A 22046-nucleotide genomic window follows, 5' to 3' on the forward strand; every position below is an offset into this window, starting at 1 on the left:
TGCAGCACGGCTGAATACAGGAAGTCTCGAAACTTTTCATGTAGTGACAAACTTGGTGTCTGCATCTCGCACGCGCTCGCGGCTCTCACGCCAGATTTGCGGTTTGTGTACGAGGAAGGCTGAAGATGCTGAGAAAGTGGACAAGTCAACAGTGACAGGCGTTTCATCGTGAAAATCATAGCAGATTAAAAAAGGCGTGTGTGTGTGTGTGTGTCAGTGACAGGCACAGTTAGTGTTTTCTACCCGTCGCTGCTTCACGAACCTGTGTTGGCGTAAAGCCACATTTAAAACATCGCTATGTGGGAACAGGAAGAATTTGCCAAACATTGGAGGAATGAATTCCCCGACGGAGAAGTGCCCAAAATGGATCTGAACTCTGTAGAGGACATCGAGTCGGAGCTGGAGACATGTAAAGCCAACCTGAAGGCGCTGCAGAAGGCGCTGGCGGAGGAGAAATTCAAGGTGATCTACCTGCAGACCACCATGTCTCGAGGGAAGAAACGCAACGACCCGGAAAGGTTCGAATGCAAGGATGAAAACTTTAACGCTGACACGTTCGGCTTTGCTAAAACGGGACATATTATAAACCCGCAGCGAAGGGAGGATGAAGTGGACGGTCACAGGATGTCTAAGGTGTCCAACTCTGGAGAGCTGAAGCACCACGGTGCGGGGAACACAGCGGGAGTCGCGAGCTGCTTCAGCCGGGAGAGGAGCAGGTTTAGCGGAAAGACGGGGAAGCCCGTCCCCATCCCCGTCCCGCCGCGGAAGCCCAGCAGCTTCCAGAGAGCGGACCCGCTCCAAAGTCAACCGAACGACAACGAGCTGAGCAGTGACCGGGAGTACGAGGACACCGAGCTGAATGAAAATTTTGTCAGGAATAATTTGTTGGCACCAAAAACGGCGGGCAAGGACAACCTCATGACCTCAAGTGGTTACCGGGACAACCGGCGGCCTTTCCGCCACAGCCGGGACTTTGACTCCGGCGATGACGGCAGGCTGTCCCCGTCCTTCCCGCAGATTCTCCGCAGAGCCTCCCGGGGCTCCGGGTGCAGCACCCCGGACAGGAGGAGTGATGGATACCTGAGCTCCGACCATGACGACTCTTCCTCTGCAGGTATTGTATTCAATAGTGGAAATCCTGTTTTAAAACACACAGCTGACACTTCAACAAATCATTTCAGAGTAGAGTAGCCTGCATGGCACAGCCGAACAGACCTCTTTTAATTCAATGGTGGCTATAAGGAGCAGACATGGGAACCAAGGGCCTCTTGAGTGTAAGACATGGGAATTAAAACATCTTTAATGATGCAGTTTAAATGGAATGAAATGCCCATGTTTAATCGACTGAGGAGGTTTCTGTCCCCCACATACAAGAGCTTGATCAACACAGCTTGTCGATGTTTCAAGCACAGCCTCATTCACTGTGATGTTGTGCATTGCTTTGTGATTTATTCCTTTATCTTGAACACTTTCTGACTCCTGCTGCATGTGACAAACCAGCGTCACCTCTATGAGCAGAGTTACCACACTGGAACATGGTATTGTGGTTGGATACATAAGAAAAACCAAGCATCTAAGTTATTATCTTTTTTTTTTAGCCTCTGTACATTTTGAAACGTGCATCTATACAGTATTAGTGGTTCACCTCAGCCCAGGCCCTTACGAGAATATGCTTTTGACAACACATCAGACGAGAAGTTGCATGTGGTTATTTTTGTGTGTACGGTAACTTTGATGAAGTCATCCACATTAGTTTGTAACAGTATGTCCTATTGGAAAAGTGGAGTCGGTTGTAAACAGGGAAACCTTTTTCACATGGACACTGACTTATTCATTCTTTATAAATTGTTGCTCAGATGTTTTTTTTTTCCAATGGTCTTGAAATGAGGTCAAGAGGGGATGTTGATTCAATGATACCTGTGAGCGAAGGCACTGAAGCTTTAGACTACACGTCCAAGAGCAGTTTCACATTTTGGGAAGTGCTTATTTACTTTCTTCCTTGAAGATCAGATGAGATCAGACAAGGACATTGAGACTTCTTCTGTGTGGTAAATGTGAAGAAGTTAGCTTAGCTCAGCAAAAAAAACAAAAACTGAAAACAGTGTTAACAGGGACTTTTACAAATCCTAACACAGTCTGCTTACAGCTCCTCCATGTTTGTTAGGAAATCCTTTTTTTCGTGGTTGACCTTCTGTTCTTACCTGTGCTTCACTTTCTCCAGTCTAGTCTTCCTCCTTTACAGGAAGTTCCTCCAGGAAGTTACCGCCCTGGCCTAGAAACTATAGCAGGTATTTCCCTCAGTCACAAGCAGGAAAGATAAAGTCACATAATAAACATTAGAGGGGCTCATGTGCAGATTTGTTTATTTCTGCTTGAAGTCTGAGCTTTTTGTCGTTGTCATTAGACGGAAAACACTCACAGATCACCAAAGGTACGAGGAAAAGAATCAAATTTAGTGATTAGATTTATAAGAATTTTGATCAGGGAGAGAATTCTAAAGTCTGGTGTCAGTGCACGTCGCTCTGCTTGAAAAACTATGATGGTGGGGCGCCGGTGGCCTAGCGGTTGGTGTCCATGTGCGGAGGAAAGAGGCTGCGGTCGTCCAGGCTTCTTGTGGCTCCTTACCCGCAGGTCGTCCCCCGATTTCTGTTTCTTTCCACTGTCCTGTCCCTAGAATAAAAGCATAAAGGTCTAAAAATAACCTTAAAAAAACACAACAAAGAAATGTTGAAATGTTGACAAGGATTGGACATCAGCAGTCATTTTGTTACAGCGTCACATTCACCATAGATGCTCAAGTGTTTTTAATACTCTTTAACTCTTGGGAAGAAATCCAACTAGCCCAAAATGTTCACTGTCAACAATTTCTGTTTTATAGTTCTGTAAAACACAGGATTTGATGAATTCTCCTCGAGCCGCTTGGAAGAGCAGGGTGCAGAGTTAAATGTAGAATATGAAGGCAGATTTCAGGAAGCAGGATTCAGAAAACACGGCCGTGAAATGTGTCGACTTCCCCAAAGAGAGTGTGGCGACATTGACTGGGATGGTGTGCACGTCATGGGTCAAGAGTCAGTGACTAACTTTCAATGTGAGAATAGATTGAGGAAGGCTTTTTCGAGCAGACATAACGCATTTGGTGACGCATCCTCGTTCCTCTGTCTGCTCGTTCTGTGAATGTCGAGGATTATGGGTGGCTCGCTTAGTACAAACTGTTAGTTTTATTTCTACCGGTCTGTAGACGGCCTTTGAGGGAATTGACAGATATGTATTATAGTGAAAGGATTTGAGGAAGCCACTTGCTTTGATATTGGAAGTGAGAATAATGGATAATCCGTGGGAGGACTTGATGGTGGTTCGACACGATGGAGGGTGTGTGTGGAGCGCTGTGGAGACCTTGAATCATTTTTTTTTTTTTTGGGGCCTCTGCTCACAAGCACTTCTCTCCCACACTCACACTCACAGCAGCAGCAGTGGGCTCATAGCAGGGGTCTTGTTCATTCCGGTGCCTTTGTGCGATGCTTGTTTGCTGGGAAAAGTTCACACAATCAGGTCACGTGACTCGTGAATCTAAGGGTCAGGCCTCTCTGAGTGTGTCTTGATTCATCTCTGATTCATCGGCTGAAATAATCCACTGTTAGTTTAAGCCTCCTGTGTCTGTGTTCCTTTTTTTTTTTCTCTCTTTTGATATTTTCTTAAAATAGAAACATCTTACTGGACAAAACTAAAGAGATTGTACATATTTATTGGTCCAGGGCGGTCATGTAGCCTGAAGCAATGAGCAGACGACTGTTCAGAGTGACAAACAGATTCCAGTTTCCATCGCGAGTCGTTGTGACTTTGTCAAACCTTATAATGGAGAATGTGTCTTTATCAGTGATTTAGGCAGAAATGGGAAAACAGGGGGTGCAAAAAAAAATACAGGGGGTGCAAATTTTTTTCAGTGTCACTAACGGCGGCGCGGCGGTTATGTGCTCCCTAACACACTAGTTTTGAAGAAAACTGAATAAGTCTCTAAATGGTGCATTCTGTTCAATAAGATGCATTGTTACACGTTTTAGTTTTCACATTTTAGTTTTCCCAAGCTTCATAATGTTGATTTACTGTACAGCCCCTACCCTGACACACCCCTTCATCATTTGACTGCAACTCACTTGGTTCATGTTGTCTAAGCCCTTTGTTGGCCCACTGCTTCTATCTGCACTTTCTTTAAAAAACAAACAACAAACACATAAATTCATAATATTACATGTGTCATCCAGTAATAATAGATCCCTAGACCTTGATAAGTCAATCATCTGGAGCTAAACCCTGCAGTCCGTTGATTGGTTGAAAGAGTCGTCACTTCCTGTGTTACGTTGGTAAACAAAACTCCACCGTGTTTAAACCATTGACTGTAACACAGCTGATTGTTTACGTGTGTATTTCTCCTCGCCGCACACAGCCTTCTCTGAAACAAAGCTGGATTGAGTTCTTGTAATAAACAGTCACATGCCAATGACAAAGTGGATGAACTGCTGGATGTTTCCAGCGTTGGTTTTGTTTATGTAGCGTTTTTCTCTTTTGTTGGATTTATTAGTTAGCGGATAGCTGTTAGCGGTTAGCTGCTACCATCTGACGCTATTTACATAGCGGCTATCGTTATCCTGACATTCCGCCTACCAAATAGGGCACGGGTGGCACCGTACAGAAACCCGTGTAGTAAGCACGTCTATTAAATGTAGATTTTTGCACGGCCTAGGTCAAGCCGTGCAAAAATTTCAAGGCCGTGTTTTTTTAAAATAGGCCGTGCAAAAAGCGGCTTCGCGGCAGGCTACCTAAATCAGTGGTCTTTATGGAGTTCAAACAAGAGCCCGATGAAGGTAGAATGAGATGTAATACCATGTCTATTTTTAGCCCACTGCATCTATGAGCTGCCTCTGTTTTTTTTTTTTTTTGTCTTCGTTTCTGCACGGCTACATGGGGAAGTGCGATGACTCACCGTCTGAACAGGTGCTGAAGATTCAGCTGGACTGTGAATTTGACAGTTTACTCAAAGTTCATCTGGTCACATCATGCAGAAGCTTATACCCACAGGATGTCTACTTCCTGTTCATCAGATCGTACCTTTGACACACTCCTCTCATCTGGGGTAGCTCTAAAAAAAATATCTGAGTGAGAAAATAACCAAGCGTACCCAGTGTTGCTGAATGTGTTCCAAAGCGACTGCAGCGGTTTCAAAGCCTTTTTGAGGAAACGACCCATGCAAAGTTAGAGAACTGTGATCATATTGGGTTTCTTTTAACAGATAAGTTAATCTGTCATAAAAGGGAACAAATCCTCCTCTTATTTCCTGGCTTTTTTTTCCCTTTCACAACCAGATGATTTGTATTTTCGCGTAGTGAGGAGAAAATATCCACAGCTAAGAAACTGGAATTTTGGATTGATCGAACCTCATCACCAACCTCAAAACAGTTGGTGATTAATTTTAAACCAATGTATAGATGAAAAGATGAATCATTGCAGCTGCGGATACTTCGGTGACTGCAGCCAAAGAGCTTGAGAAGACGTGTAGCAGATCAAATTTGCAACAAGAGGATCGTCGATCATCATCCAACATACGATTCTGCTCCATGGAAATCTTCATGAGCGTAACTGTGTATATATTTTTAGTAGTCGAGGTGTGGTGTCTAGTAAGGGTTGCGTCGTGTTTAACATTCAGGCCACCAAAAATGTATTTTGGCCACCAATTTGCGGGTCTCGGTGGTCGTTTGGCCAGTGAAAGTGTAACTGTTTATCCCTGATGTTTACACCGACTGGCGATGTTTCATAAACAAAACTCGCGTGAAGAAAACAGATGCCACATTTCAAATGCTTCAAAGTGAGATCGACCCTCGTCACATCACGAATACAGATTTTTTTCGGACAACTTTCTCCAGTCGTTTTTTTTTTTCTCGGACTAAATGTTCAAAATGAATACATCTGTATCCCTGGGAAGACTTGGCAGCACGTGCTGCGTCATCCATTACGACAAAAAAACAATCCTTGTGACTTTAACAAAAAAAAATGGCTGATTGAAAGAGAAGATTTCAGCAACATGAGCTCAGAGAGAACAGACCTGTTCTTGTCACTCAGTGAGAAAGCGGTTGACACACATTTCTCCCCTCTCTCCATGGGTTTGCTCTTCACTCAGAAGACGCCGGGCTTGTCCGGGCTCGTCTTTAAAAGCATGTGTAGCAGACAAACTATGAGCCTGTCATATATTGTTTGCATTTGAACTCTCGCACTCACTTTATTGGATTCTGTTTGAGCCTCTACAAAAGATTAGGAAGTTATGTTATCGACCTTTGAGGCCTCATTTAATGCCCTCCACACTTGTGATTCTGACAGTGGCTGACTGATGAGTGGGAATATTCACATTTTATCATTATACATAACTCAATTGATAATGGAATATCAGCATTCTGAGGACTTTTGACCTATTGTCAACATACCATGGCACCATACAATGATTTGAAGAAGGAAGTATGACACCCATTGAGGTCCTGGTCAGTATTGAATTCCTGTTAAACATACTGTAGACCCGTAAAGCCTGCCTCCAAGACTGTCAACGAATGTGAGTTTTAAATCCTCCAAACTAAAAAAAAAAAAAAGCCAAAATTATTTCTGGCTTGCCATGTGCCCTTGTTACCTTGGTGATGGATGTCTTGTTGTGGAGGCAGGCAGACAGAATGTATCTGTGAGAGAGCGAGGAGGAGGTGTGAGTTCTGCAGAATCACTGCCTCTTTATTCGCTCGATGCAGGAGTTGAATATTTGCATGCCGTCAAAGACCTTTACAGTGACTTTGACGGATCCGTTTCTTTGGGGCTTTTTTTTTTCACAAGGATTTCCCACAGTGCTGTCACTCAGTGCAGCACCATCAGCTCCCATGAGGCAATGACATCCTCCTGTCGTCTGCTGACGTTAGCAGCCACAATCCATAACTGTTGAAACTGCCATGAGTAGTGGAAGTGGGGGAAGTGCTAGACCAGACGTTATTCATTGTTTTAATGTGAAACTAATGTAACACATTGAACGGTGACGCACTGTAGCATGTGGTTTCTTTGTTTTGTGTTTGGGACTTTTACAGTCGTGTTTGAGATAAAAGGTTCATTTGGCACTGATGCAGTTTAAGGCATCACCTTAGCGTGACCAAGGAGTGATTGAACCTGAACATGGACAAGTAGTGCAGTGGTGTTGAAGAACCCAGTAGTCCAGCAGTGTTTGTCCAAAAACTTATAAAGCAGTGTTTGTATGTAAATGTATCAAAGTAGTGTGCAGACGTGATTAAATCCAGAGAAGAAGTCAGGGTACCCAAACCTAAATGATGAGGTATTAGGACCTTAATAAAAAAAACAAACAAACCTGTTACCGAAGTCTAATGACATAGTTCGTACGTAAATCTTATCAGTAGTGTTCGGAAGAAAAAAGCCTTACAAAATACTGAGGCTAGCTAAATATGACACAACAGTTCAATTACCAAAGGCTTAACCTATAGAGCGTGACATACCTCAACTTTACTACCTCGATCTGACATAGTGTCTGAACCAAACGAGCAGTGTTGGTACCTAAACTCAACCTGGAGGTGTCGCTCCCAAAATATAACGTAAACCCTAATCCGGTAGTGTTGTTGGTACTAACCCCAACAGTGTCGGTTCTGTGTGTGAGTGGTTAACGTCTAGACTTGAACACTTCTTTGTTAGGTTTAGGAAAAGACGATGGTTCGGGCTTAAAACAATCCCAGTGGATTTACTGAAAGAGCACGAGAACAAACTGAAAATAAATATAGTTTCCACAGAGGCAGAGGCTTCACAAAAAGTCGGCTATTCTGATCCAGAGCTAAATGTGGTAAAAGTAGAATTCTTGTCAGAATACAGTTAAGACAGTGTGACAGACTGCCCTTGATACGTGTGTGTTTGTGTTCTTATAGAGTCAAACAAAAGCCTGCACCTCCCACAGATTTGTGATTAAGGACAATACTGTAGTTCTCTAGAAAGCTTATTCAATTCAAATTCAAAAACCACTTTATTTGTCCCCGGGGAGGGAATTGATTATTGATTTAGGAGGAGCAGTGAGAGGCTACAAGCTTTCAGAGATGACAGTCATCTACACACTAACTTCTTCTTCCTCCATCCGCCAAAAAAAAAAGTCCCTTCTGTTTCCATCTCTCTTGAGACAGGGCTGAGCTGGACCCTCTCTTCCCCTCGTCAAACTATTTCATGAACAGAGACTGGACAAACAAACTCAGCTCACTATCTCATTTAGTGTTTCTTTCAGAATAAAGCTAAGTGATAAAGCTAAGTGATAGGATTTAACACCAGGGGAAGTATGGAAGTCAAGGAAAAAACATGATCTTATTCTTGATGTGAATTTCCTTCACTTCAAATCTAGTTGAGATGAGCAGCTGCAAACTGAAGTCGGTGGGTGAGAGTGGTGGTTTTCCTGTCAGTTAACTGAATCAAACAGCAGCGCTGAATGATTAAACAGTCTGTGTGTCTTAGATTTACATGACGTCACTTAAGTTTCTCTCACTATTGTTGGTTCTGTAGATAAACCAAAATGAACATAGCACATGTTAGCCAACTGGCTGATCATGATCACGACGTAAAGGTTCAGGTCATTTGTAGTTAAAGTTACTTTCACACTTTTCTCTACAACAGCTTTCCAGTTTCTTCAGTACAACTATGAGCACATCTTATTATTGGGGATTTAGTTCAATTCCAGTTCAGTTTAACTTCTTTTTGTTTTTGACATTAAACTTCCTCTTACTGGAGTGTGAAATCCGGGAAATCACTGACTCACGTCTGATTGGCTGACTTCTGTTGCTGCCATGGAGACCCCAGTGTGGTTTGTGTGGTAAGGAGCCTACGTGTGTGTGTGTGTGTGTGTGTGTGTGTGTGTGTGTGTTGCATTACGGACCAAAAAACCCTGCAGTCTTCTCTGACACACTGCCAGTGGGCGTGTTGCTGGATCAGTTCTTCAGCTACTTTGACCTGAAGCCGGTCTGGATTGGATGATTGGATCGGCGCCCCTGAAATTCTCAACATTGATGGTTTTTAATTCTTAATGATTCTGTTTAGGATGGAAGCCAACATTGTTCAAAAGCATAGACTGTTTCAAAACAGAAATAAAAAAGACCAAATCCTGAAGAGAATAGATCGAGTAAAACTACCAATGTGAACTATGATGTCTTTTATAGCAGCAAACCCTAACCCTCTTTAATACCAGTAACATTGGACAATCAATTATATTTCTTATTATTGAAATTTTTAAATCAAAACTTTTTTTTATGAAAGCCCTTTTTTGCGAACCTTTTTCACCTACCATCAAACTTGAATGAAGTTTGATGGCTTTTAAGGACTAAGGTGAGGAAAAGGCCACATTTGGGGGCCGGCCACACTGGGAGCGGCACAGCTTTACAGCCACAGGGGGCGTCGCCTCACAGACCCTCCCCCCCCAGCTTGGGCAAGCCGGTGGAACCCACAACAAAGTTATGGGACCCTCCAGACGCTCGGAGCGGAGGGAGCCGAGGAACCGTGCCTCCAGCGGGGTAGCAGGCCACCACCAGTGTGGTGACCCCCTAAAGCACAGGTGTCAGACTCCAGTCCTCGAGGGCTGGCTTCCTCAGACTTTTAGATGTCTCCCTGCTCTAACACGCCTGCTTTAAACCAATGTGCTGTCATCAAGCTCTGCAGAAGCCTGATAACGAGTCACTCATTGGATTCAGCTGCGTCCAAGCAGGGAGACATCTAACAGTCTGAGGAAGCCGGCCCTCCAGGACTGGAGTTTGACACCCCTGCCCTAAAGGAACCACTAGAGATATAAGAGACAGTTAGAAGCATAATAAAAATAGATAAAAACAATATATATGTATATGTGAACATACACACACATAAATAAGGATCAGTTAAAAGCCTGGTTAAAAAAGTGAGTTTTTAATCTTTTTTTAAAAAATAAGCAGCCTCCCCGTGGGTCTTGGTCCTGGTATGGGGAACAATTAAAAGGCTGGTGCCGGAGGACCTAAGGGTCCGTGAGGGCTGATCAAAGCAGGTCAGATTAATATGGAGGTGCAAAACCGTTAAGAGACTTAAAAACAAGTAAAAGAACCTTAAAATCGATCCTGATATGAACAGGGAGCCAATGCAGCGATTTTAAAACAGTAGCTAGCTAAAGGGCTAAACACCATGACAATATAGCCTGTGTTTATAGAGTTAGCTTGTTAGCTCGCCTGTTAGTCATTCCAGAGAAATGTCCCAGTTTAGGGACAGTATTTAAATATAAAATAAATCAGGTTGGTTGATAACTGTAAATGATTAAGATCAGCCTATGTCTTAGCGAATTATTTATGGAGATGTAGGTTTATGTGTTGATGTGCGAGGTTGTCGCTTGTTTTCAGAAACTGCGATTATGGTTCAGAGTGGGGACTCAGTCCTTGACCCAAGTGAAGGAGTTGAAGTGTCTCTCGGGGTCTTCTGAACTCATGTGGTGATAACATCAAGTCGGATAAAGGTCCATTTAATTAGGTCCAATAAATATGATTATACTGACGCTTCAGTCATTCCTTAATGAATAATTCATACATATTGTACCAAGCTGAAGTCTGAAACTTCATACAGCAGTTTAAAAGAGTTACAAGAGTTTAAAAAAGAGCTGGGTTTTTACATGGTAACGAGTGCTGTAACTGACGGTGAAACGTTGAACTTGTCAATGCTTGTGTTTCTATGCCAGGACGAGTATCTCGGCGCTTTGAATGTGTTCTTGAGAAACATTTTGGAAGCAGCATATTTGGGTAAGTTACTTGTTGTAGAAAGCGGCTGAAATAACAGTTGGGCATTTGGAGATGTATTACAGTGGTACATCTGCTGACTCAGACGGATAAGGGCAGAGTTCAGCTCTTTCATATGATTTCACGGGTTTATGGAGACGCATATTGACATTGGATGACCATAAGTTCCTAATGCTTCGATGTAAGGAAAAACCACATACTGCTCTAATGATAATTTGATTGTGTACTCTTTTCAAACACTGCCAACAACTCAACCTTTGTAGTAAGACAGATAACATTGCATTGGTTCTCTTTCCTTGTTCCTGAATGTCTAACAGTGTCAGCTGCTTCATTCAGGCCAGAGGGAAAGTGTTGGACCGTCACGTCTGTTAAGGAGTCTTGGCTCAGGCTTAAAGCTTTAATAGCTTTAGCAGCAGGAGATGTTCTCATGAAGGGACTTTCTTTTCAACACACTTTTATTGTCTCTCTCACAGCTCGACAGGACACAGCTCTCTGCCAGCCTTTTCCCCTCCTTCCCTTCTGTGCCATTCTCAACAAGCTGTATTTGTTATAAGGTACACTCAGGTGGCCGACACGAGCACATCAAGTGACCATCGTAAGTGAACGCGATCGCAGATATGAGCCGATATTCGATGTAATCAGAGGATTATATTACATGAGCAGTTATCTTTCTGTGTGCTGTATGGATTACAACAAACGTTATCGCTCTCCAGAGTGTCAAGTGGTAATACATATGCACAGTTACTGACCAGTTGAGGGACCATCTTGTCTACATTAGACTGTACATCTCTCACACAAGTGTTTGAGGGATCAATGAAATAGATGAGTATCTGTTTATTTGTACAGATGGATATTATATATTGTTATTTTTTTACCCCTAATATTGGTATTCGTCACAAAAATTCCATATAGTACGGTGGATTTAAAACACCTGTATTATCAACATAAATGAGTTCTCAGTTCCCTGTCCCATCATGCACTGGTTTTTATTGCAAGGATATTTTATGTCACAATCATCATTTTCACTTCCTTTCATTCGTAGCTGGAAATAGAAACAGATAAAGTGACAAACACAGAATTGAACGGAATTGAAGTTTTATTCTGCACCAAGACTGTATGAAAGGCAAAGGTTGGTAAGAAGGAAAACAGAGTTTGAGTTTCAGGTCACATGAGCTCCTCATGTTGTATTAAGTGTCATTGTGTTCATCCCGTGTGGAAATACAAGCTACACTGAGCCCGCAGGTCAACGGTCAAAAGCATAAAGAAACATTATGCTTCATTGATAATCATCCCAGTTGTTTGTGCAGTGTTTTACTGTAGGTTCTCCTTGTAAAACCACACACCGTTTATTGTTGGCCTTTTTGTTTCATTATTAATTTCTGGGCACAATGTCTGCTTTGAAGACATAGTTTTCCTTAACTGTAGGATTTAATTCAAGGCCACAGAGGAAGTAGGAGGATTGGAACCATACATTCATTTATATTGAAGTTTGACAATGACAGATGTGGAGGACTGGGCATACAGTATCTCACGCTTATAGCCCAGGCTCACGTCTTTATGGTGCAACATTTTTAATTAAAAAAGTGCGCTGAGAAAACTCAGCTAAATCTTTAGTTTCTGACGAAATCTTGTTAAAAAACACTTAATCTTCATTTTTTCTTAACTGTGTCAGTACCACATGCTTTCAAACTAGACTTTCCTGATATACAAGAATGTGACCAGTACTAGCACTAGTGTGAAATAATGGCAGTGAGACCTCACCCTGACTGGAGGGGATTCTGTGGGTTTGTCTTGTGAAGATGGAAACAGCAATCTCTAGTGGACGTTTGTTAAATAAAAAACTGTTCTGCATGTGTGTGCTTGTTTTCTCAAAGGAATGTTTCTTTTTTTATTTACCAGTCATTTTTTTTTAATTTAAAGGAGGGGTTAGGGATTGAAATTTAATAGTTTAAGTTCCGGTAAGATATTTTCACAAAGCGTGTTGAACTTGTTTTCAATATTAAGTCTCGTATACGTCTCAACATTCTCCATACAGGTTAGAGTGAACAACATGTTGGCAGTACAGCACCTCCAGTTCTCTCTGCCTGTGCCTTATCAGAGTTTTTTTTATTGTAAGAAAGGAGACCAGGAAGATTCAAACAAAAGTTCTAGTCAGGTGTATGATGGGAAATGTAGGCTCTTTTTCAAACCTAACTCAATGGGACAAAAAGCGAGCATATCTCGGCCTCTTGCGCTTTGATTTTGATTCTTCTTTTCGTCTGTTTCTGGGGATTTTATCAACTTTAGATTTGTCACATTCAACCCTGAATGTTTCCTTGTGCCTCTTGTGCTGACAGAAAGCAAGCACTAGAGAGCACTATTTCCTTCTTTACACACTCCTGCTCCCCGTGCACCTTATTATGGAGGTGTGTCTTTGTCTTTGTAACCTCATGCTGGCTTGGCAGTTTTTTTGGCAGGCACTTGAGATCATGAGTGCCATCAGAAATCAATTATTGGCTGGAAGTACACACATGGCTTTGTGTTTATTTACAAACATGAACACATGCAGGCAGCTGTGCTCAGACACACATGCACTGTTTCCCTATAAGGCAGTCTGAGTTCTTCTCCTGGCTGGTTTTCAAAAGACATGCTTAACTAGTCCGAGAAACAAAAACTCCTGATGAAGAAACATGTGAGGCGTTATTGACGCCGTGTGTGTGTGTCTGTGTACATTTGTGTTTTGGAGGGGCAGTTCTGCTTATCTGGTGTCTGTCCAATCACAGCGTGATTCAGATGATTTCCACATTGACCTCAATAGATCAAAGTGGATTCAGCTGGCATTGGATGAATACTCTCTCTCTCTTTCTCTCTCTCTCTCTCTCTCATTCATAAGCACACACATGCAAGCACGCACGCACGCACGCACACACACACACACACACACACACACACACATGCACACATACACACACACACATGCATGCACGCGCACACTCAGTCCAGGATCTCTTTGTCCCCTGTTCTGTCTTCCTCCTTGACACAAACAGGCAGAGAATTGTATTTAAGGAAGCTCTATCTTATCATAAATCAGCGGTTTAATATAGAAGCAGCAGACAGGCACACACAGATATGAGGCGGTGGTCTCTCAGACAGGTTTCGTTCCACATAATTGGATGCCGAAGGAGTTGTGGTGGTGGAGGGAGGGGGGGCAGGGCAGGGCAGACGAGGTGAGAGGAGAGAGGAACTCTCGCCTGCTACCCAAACATGCTTCAGATAATTACACGTAAAGAATGATCAAATTCTGTTATTACACCGCTTCTTCCAAAATCCGCCTCCCCCGTATTGACGTTTACATGACTTTGAAAACCAAACATATTGAACTTTTAAATATCGCTATGTAGCACAGCCAGCACACGACACAATATTTTGTCCCACTGCATGGATGAACAGATTTATTCACACTGAAACAAATCTGAGAAGCCGTGTGGGTTATCACAAACCTGGAGGATAGAAAAAGTGACACCATTGTTCTGTTTCTATAAAAGCAAAACCTCAAGGGATTTTCACACCATATCCCAGAAGAAGAAGAGAAATCTAGAAGGCAATCACAAACAATACATAGAAATGCCCCAGATGATTTCAGGCATCCCCCCCTCTTAACAAGCAGACGTTCATCACAAGTGCACTCCGGCCTTTTTAATAATGCATAGTCATCACTCGTCCCGACTGCCATCCCCCCCAACCTCCGAAACAAGAGAGCAGAGAATTAGAGAACATTTCACCATCCGTCCTTCAAACTTCACGGAAATAATTCGACAGAAATGTTTACCACAGGGACATTTGAACTCAATACAAACTAGGTTTGGTGTTATTTTAAAAGGAATGACCTCAATCCATTGTTTATGTACTTTTTACAGCTCACCATTGTCTTTGAGGTGCTAGCATGCTGACGTTAGCATATAGCTCGGAGCACGAGGCGTTTTAGTTATTTCTGTCTTCTAAAGTCTTTTAAAAGAAAAACAATGATATTGTTTTTCCTCCGAATATTAATCAGCAGGTGACATTTAACGCAGACATTTAAAATGTGTCCCTTTAGAGTTTTTATTACACCCTCTCTCTCTCTGCCAGGACTCATTTCATCTAACCTAAATCATTTGTATTTCTTTGAACTCTGTTTCGCTTCAGCGCTTCATTAAGCCTTCTGAAACCACTCATATGGAAACACAGCTGTGTGTGCGTGCGTGTGTGTGTGTGTGTGTTCACAGACCCCATACTGTACACACACACTCACACATACACAAGCACCAGTACTGGGAGTTGAGCGAGTGGGTGTTTGTTTAAAAGCAGGTTGGTAATAAGGACAGATTAGGCACATTTGTGTCCCCCCCCCCCTCTTTGGACAGTGTGCCTTACAGTTGGAGTGTGGTAGTGACTGGAAAATTAGTACAATCAACAGACCACCTACCAACACCCCAATTATCCCGAGGGGGCAAATGTTGGCGGAGATGGGTAGATGTGGGTGGGTCAGGGGTATCTGGGCAGAACAGAGGGGGGTGGAGGGGTGGGCAAGTGTTGGGTGGCACTTTGATTGGCTGGTGGTGGACCATGGGCTGCCTAATTACACAAACACACACGCACACACTGGACGGAGTGGTCCTAGTAAAAACTTAAAACCTCAAAATCCCTTCAGATGCCAGGAGAACAGAATTAGTCTTTTCTTACTTTTAAAGAAAACAAATTACAAGAAAACTCCTGCACACTGTCTAACTTTCACACACATTCATATTCTCTCTCTCTCTCTCTCTCTCTCTCTCTCTCTCTCTCTCTCTCTCTCTCTCTCTCTCTCTCTCTCTCTCTCTCTCTCTCTCTCTCTTCTTCTGCAGAGACTCGTTTCTCAGAGGGTTGATAAGGAGTGCCTTTCTGCTCGTTCCTATATTTTTTTATTGATGCTTTCAAAATAAAGCTTTTTATTTATTTACCTAAAGAGGAGTTTGGGCATCATGCAGATCAGTGTGTTTGTGTTGTTTGTTGTTGGACTTTGCTGCTCTTCGGGGTGAAGCGTGTTGTGTTGTCTTATTGATTTGGATTCATGTAGCCTACATTCGATCGACACGCATACACAGACTGTTGCAGGTAGTTTTAGGCTCCAACTTACTTGAAGCTGATCAAACAGAATGCAGCTTCCCTCCTCAGCACAAACAAAAGAAAACCACTCTGAGGCATTTAAAATAATAATTACCTTAAGTCTCAGTCCTATCCTTTTATTCTTTATACCGACACACACACACACACACACACACACACACACACACACACACACACACACACACACACACACACACACACACACACACACACACACACACAGTAGCCGACTGTTGCTGAATGTTGACCTTTACGGAGAATGAATCATCAGTGATGTGTCGAGTGTTGTTGTTATGATACAAAGAGCCAGACTAGCCAACCCCCCTTAACATCTGCAGCCAGAAGGAGATTCAGCTGCTCCTACCTGTGTGTGTGTGTGTGTGTGTGTGTGTGTGTGTGTGTGTGTGTGTGTGTGTGTGTGTGTGTGTGTGTGTGTGTGTGTGTGTGTGTGTGTGTGTGTGTGTGTGTGTGTGTGTGTGTGTGTGTGTGTGTGTGTGTGTGTGTGTGTGTGTGTGTGTGTGTGTGTGTGTGTGTGTGTGTGTGTGTCTACACAGAGACAGTTGGTAATGGCCCTTCTTAACTATAAAGTTATTAATATTTGATACATGTACATTTGTGGTGCTCCAGAAAGACCAACATGCTGCTTGACATGTTTTGCATATATGGCTTGTGTGTGCGTGTGTGTTCTAAGGCATGGCGTGTGTGTGTGTGTACATGTGTTTGTGTGTGCGTGTGTGTTCTAAGGCATGGCATGTGTGTGTTTTCTTTGTTTGCCTCTGCCCCTTGAATCATGAGGTCTTCAGGAGGGGAGGTGGGCAAACTCTGGAAGTCAGGTCCATGAACACACACACACACAATAAGTGCACACATTGGAAGAGCGATCGCAGTGTGTGTTTGTGTGTGTGTGTGTGTGTGTTTGTGTTTGTGTTTGTGTGTGTGTGTGGATTTGTAAGAGACTGCAACACCACATTGTCCCAGATTGAAAACAAAGGATTTGTGATTCTGTACAGTAGATAAATCTATTTTTGATGAAGTGCCTGCTTCTGCCTGCTGCCTTTCCCTTTACATTAACCCGTGTGTCTGTGTGTGTGTCTGTGTGTGTGTGTGTCTGTGTGTGTGTGTGGGATTTTTGAGTGTGTAAATATGTGTGTGTGTGTGTGTGTGTGTGTGTGCCCCTCAAACCTTGACTTCATCATGCCAGTTTTCTTTCCTTCCTTCGTAATGATACATTTATATTCATTAGTGTCTGAAATATACATTTAGGCAAGCATGCATGCATTAAATGCCTTGACACACACAAATGCACACACACACACACACACACACACACACACACACACACAAACGAATATGACCCCCGGCTAGACGAGCTCTGGGGGTGCCCTGCTGTTGTGTGTGTGTGTGTGTGTTTCTTCCAGCTGGTACATAAGCACTCTGTATCCAGACAAAGAGTGATGCTCGGGGCCTGGTGCTCCTCGTGTCGAGGGTGGTGGTGGAGCAGAGATTGGTGTGGGGGGGGTCCTCTCCTGTCAGCCTTTGTGCCCTAATTGAAGTTTTTCTGCCTCTCAGTGCTCCCCTCTTTCCTCCCCCGTGGTGGTTAGAGGGGAGGGGGAGGTGGAGGACCTGACAGGGGTTTGAGGGGAGGGTTTCCTATCAGGCTTTGTTGCTGCTGGCGTGATGCTCGTCTCTAATTTTTCGAACAGTGTAAGCACAATTGTTCATAAAGACGCTGATAAAGAGCGAGGGCGATAAGAGGTGAGGCTGTCAGATCTGTCTCCGGTAAGAGATGCAACAGGAGAGCTCGTGTTAAATGAGCTAATGGGCCCATAAGGCCGAGTAAAAATGTGAATATTCTTTGAAACACTCTAATCTTTTTTTTTTTTTTTTCAATTATTTTTTGCTCTTGCTGTTTAAATAAAAACAAGCCATCCTTTGAGCTTGTTTTCAGTCTTACAAAAGAGGGTTTGAAAACTCATTTCCAGGAGAGAAGATCTGCTACACAGCTTTCCAAGGCTGTTTTCCATTTTAGCAGGATTTTTTTTTTTGTATTGTGGCAGCTGATAAACCAGAATTCAACTCTGCCAAGCCACCTTGACACACCCCTGCTCATGTCTGTGTCCCTTTCATGTCCTTCCAACATGCCTCTGTGTGTGTGTGTGCGTGTGTGTGTGTGTGTGTGTGTGTGTGGACGAGGGTTGGGGCATAGCAAGTGGCCACAGGAACAGAAAACAGGACTGGCTTTAAACATGACATCTGAACCCAGCGGACGAGATGAATGACTCGCTCTGTTCAAAATCACAGCAGCTCCTCGTCGTCGTGCGCGGACGCCAAGAAGCAGTGATCATGTGCTGATTGATCGTGGTGTGAACTTCACACAGCAGTGAACTGACCTTTGTACATGTTGACTAGGTTGTTGAAATCTAAAGAAATTGAGTGTGATTGCATTCTCATGTGCTGTGTCAGTTCACTGTGTGAGAACATAACAGGACTATCAAACATTTCATTTTGCAGCTGAAAGGACCTGAAACAGTGTAAAAGACGACTTGATGTTTTTCCTGAAGAAGCAGGAACATGTTGTGAAAGTGCATTTGTTTCCACTTTATTGCTTTTTTCTCTCTATTCGGCTGTTTGCCATGTGCATGCCTTAAAACTGTGTAAATGCCTTCGTACTGTTTATGACAGAAATCATCTAATAGTATTTGACTGATGTTTTGTGTGCTTCAATCATCGGCTAGTTTAACTTTTGGCGCTTTGCCTTGTCATTTAAGAAAAGAAAGACCGAAGTGAGACAACGACGATGGAAGCTTTGAAAACTGGATTATTTAAGGAGAAAGCACTTTGCTTCAACTCAAAGAAAGATTCCACTTCTGAATTGGGAGTTGAGTTTAAAGAGGTTAGAGCCACGAGAAGATTTAGCTCATTGTTGGGTTGTTGTTTTTTTTTTCACATTTGACATAAGCCTGGTTGATGCACAATCATAATGCCTCACTTTGCAAATTTCTGCCTCTGCTTGAAGAGAGAGAGCAAGAGCATGACAAGAGTGAGGGAGGGAGGGAGAGAGAGAGAGGCTGATGAGCCATTCGCGCAGAAGAGAGAGGAGGGGTGGATGAGAGCGAGCGAGTGAGCCAAAGAGAGAGAGAGAGGGAGTGCTTCTCCCTTCCCCTAGCAACGGTCGGCGGTGGTCGTCTCCAGCCTGTTGTTTTCTCTCTCTCTCTCTCTCAAACACGCACACACACACAGTGAGTGTACTCGCGTTCCTGCCGCTTGTTTGTTTGCTCGTCTGCCTGTTGGACCCGCGGGTGTCTTTTGGCTTTTTTTTCCTCTAAATGATTCTCACCGCTTCTTCCTGGGAGATGAAGGCTGTTTTTCGAGGATAAGGAACAGGAAAGAGGCAGCGCGAGAAGCAGCAAAAAAAAAAAAAAAAAGGGACAGAAATCAAAGAGAAGTGAGTGAGACTGACAGAGAAGGAGGATGGAGCCCCTCAGCGCTCGTGGTCTGCCCCGGCTCTCCTGGATCGACACGCTGTACAGCAGTATGTATCCCTCCATCCGTCCTTCTATTTACTCTCCTGCACACTTCGCTTCCCATTTACCTCTTGCCATTTTTTTTTTTATCCAGCACCCCCCCTCCTTCCTTCTCCATCTCATGCTCTGCCTGTTTGCGTTACAAGCGCGGAGCTACATGCCCACAGAGAACACTTTGCATTTTCTCTGGACTTCCAATTACTGTGCATCACTCTGGCTGTCCATAACAACATGGTCACCCCCCCCCCCCCCCCCCCCCCCCCCCCTCTCCTTCCCCTTTAATGGAAACGACTCATGTTTGCTGTTATTGAGCTCTTTTTTTTTACTAGCTGTGAGACACAGAGGAAAGCCCAGAGAAAATGTAGAGTGGGAGAGTGTGAGTCATTCCTACAAGCTGGAGGTGGAACTTTATGTTCCAAACCCATCGAGGACACAAGCTGTCTGATGTTGAATTTTTAATCCGCTCTTTATTGTGGTCTTCATGCTGCTCTGGAGACTCAGTCTGACATGTCTCACTGTATGCCGGGTCACTCGGGCGGGTTTCAGAGCAGTGCTGTCAGGTTACCGTGAGCAACAACAACACTTTGGACATCCTCTGTTCTCCATGTTAGACTGGCCGGCTCTTTCCTTTCAATGAACAAAAATGTAACTTTTTTTTTTTTTTTTACAACATGAACATTTTAAAAGGGATGATTTGCACAACAGGAAAATAAACGATAGTTATTCATGCTTTAATCTGGATGGGATGCGATGTTTTACTGAAAAGAGATTATACATCAGGCAATGCGGTGATTCCTTGTTGTTGTGCTCTGTTGTGATCTGCGTGTGTGTCTCCCTGTATAATGTGTGTGTGTGTGTGTGTGTGTGTGTGTGTGTGGAGTTTTAGGCACATGACACAGCCTGTTGGGATTAGCTCTGCTGTGTCACAAATGTGCAGAGAGGATTGGATTGGAGTGAATGGAGAGGAGAAGCGATGTTGGTGGTCAGAGGTGTGTTTTGAGGACAGCCGTGGTTGATGCTCTTCAGTGAGGGACAAATACGCTACAGTCATGTTATTACATTGGTATCTGTATTGGAAGAGTTGCGTGGATTAATTCATTCAGTGCTTATGTTGTCCACGATTACGTCTGTGACAGTGTTCTGTAGCGTTCATCCTTTTGAAGGAACGAGGTGTGAAAATGAATAAATGTAAGACCAACAACGGTGTGACAGCCAGGCCGTCAATGTTTCTCTCCAAGGTGTGTGATGTTGATAAAATGAAGACGTACAAATGAATCGTTTGACTTGCGAGGGAACATGCTGATTTGATTTATTTTTTATTTTTTGCAAAGATACTGCTACAATATCTGTGCGCTAAATACAAAACTGTAGTCAGGAATTAGCGTTAGCATTAGCTTAAGTTAATCTGCCAAGTCTTTGTAAGATTTCCAATCAACACGACACATTCAGAGCAGAGAACAAAAGGCTGGGAATTTTTATTTTTTTTACTCATTGTGTTGACTTTTATACAGCCTACTGTCACTGTGTACTACCCTTCTACTAACACAACACTTAAAGAGACCTCCAAAACTAACTGCTCCTCAGTTTCTCTCTGAGAATATCATATCATATCTTCCTGTCTGATCATCTTCTTAAAGCTGGAGGCTTCAACTAACTATGCTGACAATTTACAAAGGAAATGTATCAAAGACAGACACATGCTCCAAATGAAACGCTTCATAGCAACAAAACTTAGATCAAGCATGGGCTTTGATTGTAAAGCAGCTGACGTGGAAGCGGATTAGCAAACTACTGCAGAGTCAATGAGAGGTGGGCTGCCTATGTTAAGAGTGGGAACACACTGTGTGATTGGATCAAGTTTGTGATTGGCTGTCAGGTCACACTATATTCACGATGCCCGACCAACGCTCGTGATTTATGTTCTCTCGCTGCGGCCTGATTGTCGAGGGCTCTTAACGAGCTGAGTGCTCACTTTGTTTGCGTTAAATCGGCACTGAGCGTTGTCAAGTACATTTCTTTTTTTTTTGGGGGGGGGGGTGTTTATGTTGGTTTATGTTGCAGAGGACGTGAGTCATTTTTTTTCTCTTTGTTAAATGACCGGACACTGAATATCACTGACAAACACAAGCTAGCATACGACCACAACAAACACCAGGACTGTTGACTGGATATGTGGCGTTGACTTATCCACTTTTCACAAATAGATGAGTGTGAGTGTATACTGAAGAAGGGAGGGCTGCACACTCAGTCTGTGTACTCTTTTAATGTTGCTATTTTGGATCTGACTATTGCTGTGAAGTGTGAACACAAACTGCTTACATCACACTTTTACACCTGATGTGCTTCAACACATTTGAATTTCTACGAGAGGCTGCACGGGCACGATAGGATAGGAGACGGACTATTAACATTACAACAGGCTTCACTGTGAGCTCTTGTGAGAGGAAAGGGCATGTGATGCCTTTCATGCACCTGTCATTTCAGCATCCCACTTCCTTTCTCCTGTACTCGTGTGTGTACCTCAGTGTGTGTGTTGTTACGCCAGCGCTGCTGAACTGACCTCTTTTCTCCACTCAGGGGAATAAAAATACACGTC

General features: G+C 43.3%; 1 protein-coding gene across 3 annotated transcripts in view; it reads left to right on the plus strand.

Moving 5' to 3' along the window:
- The window catches only part of abr (ABR activator of RhoGEF and GTPase), a 123540-nt gene continuing 101494 nt past the window's right edge, over window positions 1–22046 (plus strand). Inside the window, exon 1 of one of the 3 annotated variants that reach the window (XM_079355974.1) lies at window positions 1–1114. In XM_079355974.1, coding sequence (XP_079212100.1) covers window positions 298–1114 — 817 coding nt within the window. In that variant the 5' untranslated portion in view covers window positions 1–297. Of the gene's footprint in view, window positions 1115–19063; window positions 19459–22046 lie in introns of those variants that run through there. The other 2 variants (XM_079355970.1, XM_079355971.1) reach the window with 2 other exon arrangements.

The sequence above is a fragment of the Symphodus melops genome, assembly GCF_947650265.1.
Source record: "Symphodus melops genome assembly, chromosome: 11".
NCBI lineage: Eukaryota > Metazoa > Chordata > Actinopteri > Labriformes > Labridae > Symphodus > Symphodus melops.